General features: G+C 38.4%; 1 protein-coding gene across 4 annotated transcripts in view; it reads left to right on the top strand.

Annotated features, from left to right (window-relative positions):
* Positions 1-5,770, top strand: part of ATP2B1 (ATPase plasma membrane Ca2+ transporting 1) — a 123,960-nt gene extending 118,190 nt beyond the window's left edge. For 3 of the 4 annotated variants that reach the window (XM_059186494.1, XM_059186495.1, XM_059186493.1), the window contains one exon: positions 2,479-5,770. In XM_059186494.1, coding sequence (XP_059042477.1) covers positions 2,479-2,790 — 312 coding nt within the window. In that variant the 3' untranslated portion in view covers positions 2,791-5,770. The remainder of the gene's footprint in view (positions 1-2,478) is intronic. The other variant, XM_059186496.1, reaches the window with a different exon arrangement.
* The last annotated feature ends 10,208 nt before the right edge of the window (positions 5,771-15,978 follow it).

The following is a 15,978-nucleotide window of genomic DNA, read 5'->3' as shown; positions in this document are numbered from 1 at the left end:
ATTGACTCTTCCTTTGGAGGTTGTCACATGACCTTAGGTGTGCTCTCTTTACTGTATTTCTGTATAATTGTGTTCCAGACTTTACATTAACTGTCAGATCACCGAAGGCCCCTCCTGACTCAGAATCTGCAGTTTAACAAGATCCCCAGGTGCTTCGCATGCACATTAAAGTGTGACAAGCCCTGGCATGACATTGATACTTGTGCACTAACACGGTTTTAAGTTTGTACTTGTATTAACTCACTAATGACTCTCCCGTGACAACCCTGTAAGGTAGGTACCACTGTTACTTCCCATTTTATAGTTGAGGAAATCGGTTTGTCCAGGGTTCCTCAGCTGGCAGGTAGCAGAGCTGGAATTCACACCCAGACCTTTAACCTCTGTCTTCCTCGCTTCACCATGCTACACTCTTCCTAGAGCTAAGTGAGCAAGAAGTAAAGCAGCCTCCAGCAGGCAGGGCTTGGTAAATGCAGGAAGATAGCTTTGAGGAGAGATATTTTAATCAGTTTTAATCAGAACTGAGCGTATGTTGTGTTGCAAATGGTAGAATTCCCTTCTTAAGGCCGAACAATATTTCCTTGCACATAGGGACACCTGGGTGTGGCTCAGTCAGTTAAGCATCTGCCTTCAGCTCAGGTTGTGATCCCCAGGGTCCTGAGATGAGTCCCACATCAGGCCCCATGCTCAGTGAGGAGTCTGCTTCTTCCTCTCTGCCATTCCCCCTGCTTGTGCGCTTGCTCGCTCACTCTCTGATAAATAAATAAAATTTTTTAAAAAATTCCTTGTATGCATATATGCCACATTTTCCTTACCTGTTCATCTCTCAGCTGACACTTAACATTTCCATATCTTGGCTGTTTATAATGCTGCAGGGAATAAAGGAGTGCACGTTATCTCTTCAAGAACCTGATTTTATTCCTGTGGATACATTCCCAAAAGTGGGAATCTAAAATAGTGAAACTCCTAGAAATGGAGAGTAGAATGGTGGTTAGGGGTAGAGAGACATGTGGAAATGTTTATGAAGGGGTACACAGTTTCAGTTCATGCAAAGACCCATAAGTTCTAGAGATGTAATGTATCTCATGCTGACTCTAGGTAACAGTACTGTACTTAACATACCTGTAATGTGCTAAGAGGACAGAATCCTAATTATTCTTACCACATACACACAAATGGTGACAATGTATGGTGATGGATTATGTTAATTAGCTTGACAGTCATGATAATTTCAGTGTGTATATGTATATCAAATCATCAACTTGTACATCTTAGATATATACAATTAAAGAAAAGAAGTGGGCCTAAATAAATGTTACCATTTAAAAAAAATACATTCAAATATCATTTGAAGAAATGTGTTAATTTTTTCATCACCATTGTCTTAGAGATTGTTCCGATGTGATGGTCTTTTTTCTGGAATACCAGTATTCATGATTTCTCTTAACCTTATGATAAATGATGTCTTCATTACTAAACAAGATTCATTAGAATCAGTGCAAAAGCAAACACTGTGTTTGAATTGATACTGAGTAGATACTCAATTCTTTGGATTTTGCCCCTTTTTTTGTTTTGAAAGTCTGTATGACACTAGGTTAATGAGACCTAATGTCAGTGTATACAGCACTGTTTTTGTGTTAATTGTCCATTAACCTCTCTTCCTCTGTACAGCAAACTTTTGTATGGGGGGGCGAGTTATTGGGCTGTATGTTTATGGGCAAAAATACCAAAAAACCTTGTGTTTTTGCAAGATTGTTGACAGAACAACAGCAGGGGATTTGGACTTCTTGTTTTAAATCTGTTCTTAGTGAACTCTAGTATATAAAGTGATTCAAGTTTTAATGTATTACAGAGAAAAACACTAATGCTTTATAAACAAATGGCATATACTCAAATATTTATAGCTGTTTAATGGCATTTTATAGATACTTATTTGGGTTTTGTCTTTTTTTATTTGGTAATTAAGGGAATAGCGGGGTAGATGTGAGTTCATTGTGGCATTCAGCTTATATTTGCTTGGCTTTTTCATAGTTGGTGACACCCTGATTCCTAGCATGATGAATAGTAACCCTCTGTGCTTGACTTTGTTTAACTTATTTGAATTGTTTTCAAGACTTACTTTTTTTTTTTTATTTTAAAAATCAGCTAAAGCTTGTGTATGATGAAGTTTCTGTTTCGTTTGTTTGTTTTTGTTTTCGTAGGGAAAAAAGGCTATTAAATTTTTAGCCAGTGACAATGAGATTTTCTCAGTATTACTTTGAATTCTATAACTCTTGATTCTTAGCGTATGTGGTTTTGTTGTTCTGTAGTGTCCTACTAAAATATTCATTTTTTTTACAGTGTATTGCAAGTTCCACTGCATTACATGCAAATATGATTCACTCATACCTAGCTGTTTGTGGATTCAGACTCATAAATGAGCCACTTTTAAATTAAGCGAATAGTATCCTGACATCTTTCTGTGTTTTCTGATGTTTACAGATTCGAGTGGTGAATGCATTTCGTAGTTCTTTATATGAAGGGTTAGAAAAACCGGAATCAAGAAGTTCGATTCACAACTTTATGACACATCCTGAGTTTAGGATAGAAGATTCAGAGCCTCATATCCCCCTTATCGATGACACTGATGCCGAAGATGACGCTCCTACAAAACGTAACTCCAGCCCTCCACCCTCTCCCAACAAAAATAACAATGCTGTTGACAGCGGGATTCACCTTACAATAGAAATGAACAAGTCTGCTACCTCTTCATCCCCAGGAAGCCCACTACATAGTTTGGAAACATCGCTCTGATTGTAAGCCGAATGTTAACACACTAGCTGCATTGTAAAGAAACAAATTGAAACTGGGTCTTTTCACATATTGTGATGGACAAGATCGTATTCTTGTCTTTGGACTTCAACAGAAGACACACTTGTACGAATGTAGATTTATTTTTTTAAAAAAAAAAAGCAAAGCTTTCTGCCAGACTGAGGGTGCTTTTTGGGGGGTGGGAGAAATGAACTGACAGATAAACAGTAACAGCGTATGCTGCTGACCTGTGGATCATCAGTAGTACCCAAGAGTGGTCCTGACCAGTGTATTAGCAGACCTTTAGTTTATTTCAGTCCTTGATGGGAGAGGGGGAGGAGCACAGCTGGGCAAGCAAGCAAAGAGCCCTGGATCATTGAATTGATACTTTAATTTCTGCTGTTGGCTGTTAATAATTTCGATTATTTATGTTTATAAATGATACAGATCTGTTTACAAGGTTTGTAGATACTTTTTTTGTTCCTGTTCATAGATGGGAAGCTTCCTTATAACTGATGCAGAGAAAAATTAGTCCTTCAAATACTGCTGTATTTTCAGGAAAACAAAAAAAGGGGTGTTTCTATTGAAACTGTACTAAATTTTTGCCTACAATTTACCTTGTTAAATACTGTAGATAAATTGCTAAGACTCATAGCCAAATAGATAACACTAATGCTTTGTTTAAAAAAAAACCAAAAAAAAAAAAAAAAAAACAAACAAAACAAAAAAAAACATGAGCAGTGGTGTTTAATGAAGTTACGGCATCTGTCCTAATTAGTTTCTTAAATACATTTACTACTTAATGGTTTTGAAACAACTGTTTAATTTTTAAAATTTTTGAAAACTTGCTAATAACCTTTGTTCAGAATTTAGTAGACTGTTTAATGTGGGACATCAAGTACATAATGAAAGATGCTTGAAATGCTTTTGTTATTTCAGGCAAATCAAATTAAATCAAACTATCAAACTACAAGAGAACCTTAGTCCTTTTTGTTTTTGTCTAAACATGTTAGCTCAGTGATGTCTTGGTGAACTGTGAGTGAACTGTATTGATTTTTTCTAATAAATCCTTAGAAACCTTCATACAGCATGAGGGCTGTTGGCATTTTGAAAAAGGTTAACAGGTAGAAGCATACATGTTTTCCTTTTGTTTTTGAAACTTGTTTGTAAACATAAATATGCCCTTTTATTAAATAAATACATGGCAATTTTTTAAAAAGAAAAAAGAAATTTCAGCTTCTTTACTTAATTCTGCATATTTGGTGCATCAGTCTGTTCTCTTTAACCACAATTGGAATAAATTTCAAGATGGTAACAGCCCCATGAAATACCACTTTAATTCCCCTGGTGGTAAATCTAATAGAATCACATTAAGAAAATCATTGCAATTTCACTGTTTGACATACTCTTCATAGAATTTGGTTTATCTAAAGTAGTCTCATGGTCTAAAAATAATAATAATCACCATCATCATTGATACATCTATTTTAATTTGTAAGTGGCCAAATAACAAATTAGGTAAAGTGAGATTATGTGGAATGGTGGAAACGGTCCTAAAATATGTATATTTAGATGTAATAATTCACCATGTGCTTTCGGAATGCCCATCTCTAAGCCAATTGGGTTATTTAAGTCTTTGTTTCTTTCTTTCGTCGACCTTCTCCCCTTTTTTTGCCTGTCTTTATCTTTTAGGAACTGGCATTGTGTTAGGGCCCAGATTTCACCAGGAATACGGTCCTCAGGCTGACATAAAGTTTATGAGGACTACGACATCTGAGCATGCTGACTGAGCAAAGAAATGTTTAGTTGATGGTGCTTGGTATTTTTGGTGGGTGGGGGAAAATCTGTTTCTCTCCATCAGTGCTTTGCAGTAATCTTCTGCAAGTCTTAGAAACACATTGGCTCTGCCAGCAGTTTGTAATTGTACATTTATTCATCAGGTATCTATAGCAAACCATACTGTAAAAAGAGGTAGCATGAGATGCTGGAACGCATACGGGACTATAGGAGTCGCCACCTGGCTTCTGGTCTCGGTTTTGCCATTAACGTGCTGCATGACCTTGGGAAAATCATTTACCCGAAATGAGGGTGGTGGACTAGACTATCTTGAAGAACCCTTTCAACTCTAGAAATTGACCCTAGCAACTGGAGAAGCCTACAAGGCATAGGGAATAGAGAAAAGGGAAATGTTTTCAGTTTTTTTTTTTATTTTGGTGATGCTTAAATATGAATGTAATTTCCAAAAGATTTAGACGTGCATGTGCTTTGGAGGATTTGTATTGAGCTTTTACAGTATTCATTTTTCAACTCAAGGCAATGGCTTTTTACACCAACTCTAATCCATAAACGGGTCTTACGACATCCATGAAATAGTAGCAAGACATGCTTAGTGTGTATTTCTCCCTTTGAGACACTGTAATTTCTACCAGAAATTTCCAGAGCATTATGTAAGTAGAAAAAAATGCAAGCAAGCTGTTAAAGATCTTGGATCCCATTATATAGTATGTATAGCTGAAATCAGCATCTGTAATTCAATCACTTTTTCTCTTTTATCCTCTAACCAAAAAATTGTTTAATTTTGCATCCCAAATGTTTTTAATCTTTGTATATTTTTTAAAAATCCTTTTCTCCTCATCATTGCCTTTTTTGTGGTTGTAAATAGACTTACTTGCACTTTGAAGATGAGTTACTCCTTGTCATCTTACAAATATGTGATATGGTAATTTTCATAACAGATGTCAGTTTTGAACCAAGAAATGGTGATTTGTTTATAAGAAAAAAAAAACTGGCTTCATTTCTGTGAAATTGCTCTTTGAAAATTTCTTTTTACACGTGTAAGCCAACTGAGATACCGTGATGGTGTTGATTTCTTTCGATGATGCTTACCATCTATTTTAGCCACTGAGCCTTTTATTATTTGTCTATTTGTAAAGTTTATTTGTCTTAACTCATTTAATAAATATACTGTTTATCTGTTTCTGAATGGGGACTGAACTTTTTGAATATTGAAATTGATCAGAACATCATATTTTGGAATTACTTTTTTCTACATGAAATTTTAAAAATCAGGTGGATAACAATTCTATAATGTACTTGAAATGTTATGGCTGTATTATAGTGAATCGGTGTCCTTAATATGCATGATCTTGCCCCTAGACCTAAAGTGGGTATATTGTTGTCACTTTCTTTCCCATAGTCTTTGATCTGTACAGCAACCCTAGATCATTTCTACAGTCTTCTGAGCATGTAATGTTTTGGTCTTAGAAGAGATTCGTTTTTCACAATAATTGTTAGAGCTGCTTCTTTTTTTTTTTCCCTTCATTAAATGGTCCAGACCTGTCAATAGCAATTATCTGAACTCTGTGGTAACAAAATTAATCAAATTACCCTTAGTTGGTTTTTATAATAAATTATTAATATAAATTAGCAACTTTGTTGAAATACTGACTGAATTTAAGTGATTATGAATACCATATTTGTCCACTTAGCAAAAATTATTAGTAAATTATCAAGTCTGTGTAAGTACCACATATATGACATGAGAGATGTTTTCCATTTCATTAAGTGGAGTTTATATAAGTATTATGTATTAGGATTAAATTTTGAATGAAGCTCCCTTTGTAAAATGAACTGCATAAGAGTTTCTGTAAGACTTTGCTCGTTGCCATTTTTCTTTCCCCATGTGTTGAGAGGACTGTCCTATCGCAGCTCTGCTTTCTTCCAACCTCTACCACCGTCCAGACTCTTGTTTCCCAAACCCTGTATCAGCCTTTATGTTTTCAAAACACGGTGTTGCCTCCATATACCAAAAATAAAAAAGATTCTTTTATTAGCATAATTAATGCCACCTAACTAGAAGTAATCTTTGAAACATTCTTGAAAGATAATCTTTCTTATAAAGAATAATCATTTTAATAATACCATAAAGAGTGCTTCATGCAGGAAGGGAAGTTTTGACTGTATTCCTGTATTTCTCTCATCAGTACGTGTCAAAAAGAAAATTGTCTTTATCCTTATAATGTAATTTCCTTCTCACCAGACTGATAATTTTGTACCTTAGACTCTCCATTGGGTGTTTACGTTCGTGTTTTTTGTCTTAACTACTTTAACACTTTCCCTTTTTGTTAGAAAAAGACTTCGGCCTACCGATGTTACACTAAATGTAGGCATAGCTAGTCTGTATTCTCTGAATTCAAAGTATATCATTATTGAGCTGTATAATATTAATAGTTCCAAACTGGAAATTAAAGTAAGAAATGTGCATATATTCTTATACAGTCCTTGACACAGCTTTCTTAACCACTGTATCCTAGGAAAACTGGTTCCAGAATCAGTAACCCAAGTCCCGGTGTGGGTTCCCTGCAGGAAGATCCTGAGATTCTCTTAATTTAAGGCAAAGTTGCAAGGACCGCATACTATCCAACATTAAGTATAAGCACTGATACTTTCCTTAGGCGCTAAGAGGAATATTGTCACAATAAATTACTATTTACAAGTTACTGGATACATGCTAAGCGCTTTGTGGAGATTATGCAAATAGCCCCGTGTGCTGCTGCTGTCATGTTCTGTACAGGGAAACAGGCTTAAGGAGTTGAAATAGCTTGCTCTGTCTGGGTCCCAAGACAGAGCTCAGGAGCCCAGGCTGGTAGCTGGGTCCCAAGACAGACCTCAAGAGCCCAGGCTGGTAGCTACCAGTCTTTTCTGCAGTCTGAGCCCCTCACCATCTTGAGTCAGGGCCCCGTACCTGAAAATCTCTACTTGCTTTTAAGCCTCCTTCATTGTGCTTTTCTGATAGCAAATGCTTCAGAGAGAATCTGAAGAATCTTCGTGAGCTTCCTGGAGGACAGCTCATCCAGAGACTGAGGCAGAGGCTTTCCTGAGACCTCCCACACCTGAAGTGTCTCTGTTAAACTCACTAGAAGGGTGTTTTTACTAGCATACTTGATTAGAGAATTCTGTGGTTCATTAGTCTTAAAATAGATATATATTTATTCTAAGTTCTGTAGATAACCTATTAATTTAACAGGCTGTTACTTTATTTCCTAAATAATTTGAAATGAAAATCAATTTATCACAGGATATAATCTGCATTTTTCTTGAAATCTGTGAAAGAATAGGACCTACCTAGTTTTGCGTTTTTTGAAAAACTAGTTTGTCCTTTTTAAATGTGCAGTAAAAATTGCAGCCAATATTTCACTACCGTTTTAGTACAGCTTTACATCGATGATGTTTATGGTTTATGAATAGTCAACTGCCTCCCTTATAGTCTTAAAAAGGAGATACTTGCTGACCTCTATAATCTTTAAGGTAAAATGTACCTTAGTGAATAGAGTCTATTAAAGCAATCTTTCTCTTTAAGACTACTTTTGAGATCATAAATATTTAGTCTAAGTCATACTTTCATGAATAGCTTGAGAATGAGTGTGAAAAAGTAAGAATGAGACCTTAGGGAGAACTGTGATATCTGAGGCTAGCAATTCAAGTAAAAATGCTTCCTTATTTATCTAGTATTTGAACTCTTTTAACCAGTAAGCCTGCTCCTTCCTTTCGCTTCAGACCTCTGAGAGGGTAAGTGCGTACCAACTAAAATTTTTAATCTTTCAACTTTCTCGATGCTGCAGACTTAGACTGGGTAGTAATAGTTCACAGCCTCAGAAGTGTGATGGGACAAGGGGGAACAGTAACAGGTGTAGCCATACCAAGTTTCTGGAGTCTGAAGGCTGCTACTAACGCTACCTTAGGGTTCCCCTTTCTCCTGTACTCAAAATTACCGAACTGCCAACTGCTTTCATGCCTTTTACTTGTCTTCCCTTGTCCTCCATTGATTCATTCAACAAATACTTGATACCTGGCCTGGGGAATTCATACTGTTCTGGACTCAGGAGAACCAAGCACTGTCCTCCTCCTCAGGTAGTGTATGTTCTAGTAAGATGGAGACCTCGGTCACCTGGTGGAGGGGACGATGCTATGTTATCTATTTAGTTATTTAGTGTGGTCAGGGAGGTTCTCCGATAAGGTGACTTTTCAGCAGAGGCATGATAGAAGTGAAGGAGCCAGCTGCTTGGTTGTCTGAAAGAGTCCAGAGAGAGGTTCCTGTAAATAATGCTTAGCAGTTTGAGGGACATAGGAGGCTATTGTTGGGAGAGCGTGAACCAGCAGGAGACTAGTAGGAGACAAGCTTAGAGACCTAATGGGAGACTTCGCTTAACTCTGGCTTTTATGCTGAGTGAAACGGGAAGCCAGTGGAGGACTTTGAACAGAGCAGCAACATAATCTGACCTCTGAAAGGATCATGGGCTGCTCTGGAGAGACAGAGAAATTGGAAGTTAGGAAACTAGTTAGGAAGCTAACGTTTTCTGACTCATTTCGTTACAATTTAGTTTCTTCTGCTTTCTCAGTAACCCTTTTTTAAAGAGCCTTTGGACCCCTTGATCTGTTTTAACTTCATGCTAGTCCTGCTCTTTGAGATGACACAAGACTGACATTTTTATAGTCAACCCTGAAAAACCTACCTACTCTCATTTGCTTCAGGCTATATGCAGTTTCCCACCGGGATCACAGTGGCCTCTGTGTTTGCTCTGTGTTACTCAGCAACATGGTCCCAAACAGAAGATGGCCATTTGTCAGCCGTGGGTCTCCAGGATTATAGTTGGCACTCTAAATTTTCCTTACTTTTAGAAGGTCTTTATACCGCCTAACTTCTTTATACTAATCGGTATGATTGCTGGTCTCGTGATTTCCTTCATCACCTTCCAGTCTTTGAGCTAATACCCTTCACTCATTCCATCCTAACCAAGGCCCTCAAGCTGGCCCCCTCTTTCCTGTTCTGTCATTGTGGTTTGCCTCCTGGCGTTTCACTACCTTGGTACCCAGATCTGAGTCACCATTAACTTCCTATCTGTCCGGAGTTGTCAGGGGGCTCACAGACCCGCTGGTGGCCGAAATCCACACGCATTTCCCGGCTTTCCTCACTGATGTTCAGACCTTTAATTTGTATCTTGTTCTCTTCAGGGTCATTCTTCATTGCATTCATTCTCACCTTTGCATTTTTCTCAGAACCAGGATTCACAAGCTGGTTTGTCTGACTCGGTCAAACACACCTTTTCCATTCTGCCTCTCACAGTCAGTCCTATGGGGTCTTTTCACATATTTTATAGGGGACGCCTGCCTATCCTAGTGCTTTTCTTGCTGGTTTTGGGTCCCAAAGAACAAGAGATTACATCTATCTGCACTAAACTATTGCCTTAGCCCCTATTTGACTAATAATTTTTATCATCTAGTTTATTCTCAACCCTTCCCAGCAGTGATTTGCTTTCTTTCTGCCCCTTTATGGAAATCGCTATTTCACAACAAAACCAAAAGACATACATAGGACAGTCTGCCAACCACCCTTGGCCTCACTTTGCACTTTATACTACCTATTAACATACAACAATGTACATTTAATCAGTCATTCAACTAATTAGGGATCACTAATTAAGTGTTTTTCACCTGGAGTGCCTGACTGGTGCAGTCGGTAGGGTGACTCGATCTCAGGGTCACGAGTTCAAGCCCCACATTAGGTGTGGAGTCTACTTAAAAAAAAAAAAAAAAAAAAGTTCTTTACACACAAATACCATCAGATCTAGATGTCCCATTGAAATGCCTACTACCTCTCCTACTTTGCTATACATAGTTGTTCCTTGGTTTCAAGTGCTTTTTTAATAGGTTTTTTGTTTTTGTTTTTGTTTTTGTTTTGTCTTTTTCACTCTTGCTGTCCTAGTCTATTGCCTCTTTACCTCAGATGCACAGCATACACTTCGGTTTCTCAGTGGCTCTCTCTACATCACTACCTTCCACCTCCCCCATCGCCAACACATAATCCAAGCCTTCCCCAAATCACCACTTGCCCACATCATCTCTCCCCTCCTCAAAAAATAGATGAGTAAATAAACTTTTAAATGGCTTTTTATTTGCTTCTTAACAACTCTTCGGCCTCATGTAGTTGTCCCCTGCCCCGCTCTCAGCCACGGCCATGTTGTCTGTTTCTTCCCTTACCTGGAAATGCCTCCTTGAAGCCCGTCTTCTTCTTGGCCCCTCTTTTGTCTTTCTCCCTCTTCACAGTGAACACGCCATGCAGCCTCCCTCAACACAACCGACATGCAAGGGGCAAATGGTGACGTGGCTTATTTTCAGGGGAAAATCGCCCGGCCGGGACCAAGGGCTGAGGCTCAAACCGTGGCTCTCTCTTTTGTTAGAGGCAGTATTATATCCAACAGCATTAGCCTATGAGTCAGCAGACCTGGGTTCTGGTCCCAACTATGCCTTGTACCAGTTTTTAATACTTCAAAACTTCATTTTCCCAACAGGATTGTATTACAATTCCTGCCCAGCTTTGGGTGTTCAGGTGACCTTGGAAACTTAAAAGCACTTTAACAATTATAAAGGGCAATGCAAAATGGTACTATTCACTCAATAACAACAGAAACAATCCCAGGAAAATCCGTTCCTGCTTCCCCCCAAAACTGATTTAAGTAGACATTTTCCAAGTCGAAAGGACCCTTAAGCCCCAGCTTGATTTGTAAATACCCAAGGCTTTATGAAGATTACCCTGGAGAGTCATCTCATTAGCAATAAGTGTTTGCTTCTGTTTCCTTTCTGACCCTGTGTTTTTAGTCAGTAGAAACATTTTCCCTTTTTTTTTCTTTTTTTTTAAAAGATTTTATCTATTTACTTGACAGACAGAGATCACAAGTAGGCAGAGAAGCAGGCAGAGAGAGAGGAGGAAGCAGGCTCCTTGCTGAGCAGAGAGCCCGATGCGATGCGGGGCTCGATCCCAGGACCCTGAGATCACGACCTGAGCGGAAGGCAGAGGCCCAACCCATTGAGCCATCCAGGCACCCCAACATTTTCCCTTTTAAAGAGAAGCGCCTTGCTTATCTCTTGCACATCTGGGAAGCGGAGACCAGATGAGTGAGCTAGTGACCCAGGTTCTTTAAACTACGTATCATTCAGCCAAACGCACTGGATGCTCCGAAGGTGAGGACTATTACCTAGTTTTTTGTTGTTTTATTTGACGGAGATCACGTACATGTAGGCAGAGAGGCAGGCCAGGGGGGTTGGGGGGGCAGGGGGAAGCAGGCTCTCCGCTGAGCGGAGAGCCCTATGTGGTGCTCGATCCCGGGACCCTGAGATCATGCATGACTTGAGCCGAAGGCAGAGGCTTTAACCCACTGAGCCACCCAGGTGCTCCTGTTACCTTTTAATTGCTTTTTTTGTTCCTGGTCATATCTATATCCACAGATTGGACCATAGGATAAATGCTCATTTCCCAAATGGCCACATACTGGGGTCACCTGAGGAGCTTTATTTAAAACACACAAACTCCAGACTCTACCCTGAGGCGGTATGGGCAAGAATGTGGCTAGTCATAGGGATTTTTTTTTTTTAAAACTTCCCAGATGATTCTAATATGCAGCCCAAGTTTGGGAACTACTGATTAAGCAGAGGGAAGCACTGAGAACCATGATGCTAAAATGCAAGTAGTTAATGAAAAACATAATAATTTTGTAAATTGGCTTACTAAGATGATGGTCAGTACAAGAGTCTGTTTACTTGGACTTCAAAAATCAGGTTGTTTTTAATATTTTGAAAATCAACATTAAAAAAGAGTGTATAGATTATATTCAGTTTAGTTTTTTAAACTTACTTCGATTAAAAACTAACTCAAAATGTATATTTTTGGAAATGTGCTTATTAATAAGCTAAAAAACCTCTTTATCTCATTATTTGAAAAACAAATTATAACCGATTCTATAATAAGCTAATTGGTTTTGTGAAAGCAAAATGAAAGGATTTCAAATATTAGGTCTTATTGCTTACCTGTTTTGAAATTCCTAGTCTTTACTTGTAGACAGTCTCAAAATCAAGCAATATGTCATTTTAAAATGTATTTCTAGCACTTTATGCTTTTTGTCTACATATTTGAAAATAAACAGCATGTATCATGACAGGCAACTGTCATTTATGATGAATATTAAATTATAGTATAATATCTAGGAATATACCTTTTTAAGATTTTAACTAAAATCACCTTATACCTGGAAAAAATTTAATTGATTTTTTTCTATTTCTAAGAACAATTTCTAAGTTAAATTAGTCAAAAAATGTTGCCTCCAACCATCATTTAGTTAATCCCTAAAAGATCCTATAACATTACCCACTTGGTGGTCTGTTCCTGTGCTTGAATATTTCCAGCATTAGGTACAATGCATACATTAACATTGATTGAGCCTCTCTTCAGGGTGTTTACCTGAGGTAAACACTTTCGTGTTTACCTCAGTAAATCACTACAACTCTATTCCCCCTTTTATAAGAAAGAGGTTAAGAAACTCGTCAATGGCCACAAAGCTACTTGGCATCATCTGGGTTTTGAATCTGGAACTGCTTGACAACGAGACACACAGACCATTGCATGCGACCGTAAAGCCTCTACGGCATGGTCCAGGCACTCCAGGTGTCAAGGAATTAGGATCATCTCAAGCCAGTTCTTCATGGAGGTCTTCAGATGCCTCAAGGCAGCTTGCGTGTCCCTGACCTTCCAACCTTCCCCAACCTTCCATGCTCAACCATCTCCAGTTTCTAGCACTGTTCTTCACAGTAGGGTAACCATATGGACACCCCAGGTTAGCAGGGTGTCTGTGTACGAGCCCGCCACCCCAATGTCAGTGTTCAGAGCCCCCCCCCGCCACCTTTCACTCCAAAGTGTTCTAGCCTGAATGATAAAAAATTACATATTTTCAAGTTGCGTTCTCATCTCAGTCCTCTTCCGCTCGTGTTTATGTCTGCCTGTGTCTGCAGCATGGCGGCTGTTACTCAGAAATTGTGTTATTTGGGGTTCTACTGCTCTGACAAGTGGAATATTGAGAAAAGATGCAGAGCCATTTTTTGTCCTCCGTAGAGATCACAGAGGGACTGCAAAGTATATCCTGCTAACAGGATAGCTTTCAAAGTTCAGTTCATGGATCTCCAAGTCTCCTCAAGTTTCTAGCCGAGGAGCCCACCATTGCACGTTGTGCCGTTCTTCAAACCAAGCTGTCTGGGGGAGCCTGCCTTCTTTCCACCCAGGAGGCTGAGAATGTCCTTTGGGACCTAACTACTGATGCAGGGGGAGATTGCTTAAATATCATAAAAATTCACATAGCTGATCTGAATGCCTATATAAAGTTCAAAGAAGCTCTATGGCTTTTAAAAAATATAAAACTCACTTACCAGCCGCATTATGAGTCAGAGACCCCTTTGGGCACAGCATCTAGTAAAGTGACTGACGTATAGGCTGTCAGCTGATGATCCTAAATAAATGAATGAAATCATGTGATTAAAAAAAAAATTTCCCTACATGATTTTAATAGCAATTCAAGTGTTTAACAATAGAGAGTTCTATTAGCATATCTTCATGATAGAATAGTCAATCATTAAACATGTTTTTAAAAACAGTTTGAACATCATATATACTTTATATAGCTGCCCTTTTTTTCCATTCAGCCTAATATTGTAAATGTTTCCATGTCAATATTTTAGATGTGATTCTGTAAGAAAAATAAGTTGTGTGAGTAGGACATGTTATTTGGTCTCTAGGAACCTTCCTTCATTCTGTAAAACTGGGATCACAGTATATCTACCTATCCCTCAGGGTTATTGTGACAGCCTAGTAAGAAGAAAAGTCAAAGTCCTGGGCACAGAGCACTGCCTATAAAAAAGAGCTTGGTAAAAATTCTGTGGATTATGATAGTAAGATTAAAGTGGTGTAATTAGCAAATTATGCAATATGGGCTGATCCCAGTACAGTGAGGAAGACAAAGCAGATCAGGTATTGTAAACTGGTAGCCTACACCCCCTTCTGACCCACCAAGGTGTTTTGTTTGACCAACGGTAATGGCCCACGGGGGGTTTTGTTTTGTTTAATGTTTTCAGTTGATTACCTGCACTGACCATTAGATTTCACTAAAAACACCCAAATTCTTGGCATCAGACATTAGACCCTCAGTCCCATACGATAATATGGGACTTTACCCTCTCTAGTTTGCCACGGTCCCCACAATCCCTATGGTCTCTACACCCCTGTCATTTATTAGTGTTGGTGACCATTTATTACTGTTTCTTTTATAGCAAAACGAAGAAGGAAATGAAATATTTTTATTGATATCAAGTGTGAAATAAGGAAAGCTTGCTAATATCAGGATTCCCCTGCAAGAAAAATTCTTCTCACTCTATAGTCTTTTTCATTGCTGTATATTACCTGCCTTGACCAGAGGTCTTAGGGTGGAACCCTTAGCCTCTCAAATTCTAGCACTATAAGGAACAAGCACGCTGGACCAGACAATCCTATCTTCTCTTCATTGTATAGATGAGTGAGTTAAGACCCCCAGGAGATTGTGATTTGCCCAAGGTTCTGGCTGAAAACAAAGTTGAGGCTGAATCCAGCTGTAAAGTGTTCTCACTCTAATATTGGGCTTTTCAAAGTTGTATTATTGTCTTAATTTTTAAATAATGGAAATGAGTGTAAATTAATTTCCTTTGGAGTAAACGAATGCTCAGTACCTCTTCCCTCTACGAAACATGTAATTCACAGTTTCTAAATGCAGATTTTCAGCATATTCTGTTAACTTCAAGCAACTTTTTCTCTTCATGTGCTTTAGTTTTGCTACAATGCTTGTAGCAAATTTAAAGAGACCATTTCTCTGAAAAGTATTTGTGTTTGGCATACTGGTTTTCCTTTTTTAAAGAACGGAGAACTTTGACAGAGTCTGTCGCTTGAAGTCCACATAGCCTCGAAACATGCATGTTGATCTGGAAAAGTCTGCAGTGGGTCTTGATTACGTACAGAACTGGAAGACCCAGGAATAACAGTTCCATGCATATATACGAAATTTAACTATTAATTTCAAGCTTTTCCCACACATTGCTTAATACAAATAACAAATGGCTGAATTAAATCCTTTTATTTTTATGCTCTTTTCTTCTCCTCTCCAGTTTCTGGAAAGGGAGACAGTGCAAAAGAGTTGGAAAAGCAGATGACATGTGTAATTCACAGTCGGATCTATACTGAATAAATGAGGCATTTTTAGCCTGCATAAAAATATAAAGGTCTTGTCGAATTTATCATGTGACGGAGTTAATTTGAAGGCAGAACAAAAGAATGATGGCTGGTCG

The sequence above is a fragment of the Mustela lutreola genome, chromosome 8 (genome assembly GCF_030435805.1).
Source record: "Mustela lutreola isolate mMusLut2 chromosome 8, mMusLut2.pri, whole genome shotgun sequence".
Taxonomy (NCBI): Eukaryota; Metazoa; Chordata; class Mammalia; order Carnivora; family Mustelidae; genus Mustela; species Mustela lutreola.
The sequence above is the reverse complement of the archived record's forward strand: the minus strand, read 5'-3'. Positions and strand labels throughout refer to the sequence as shown.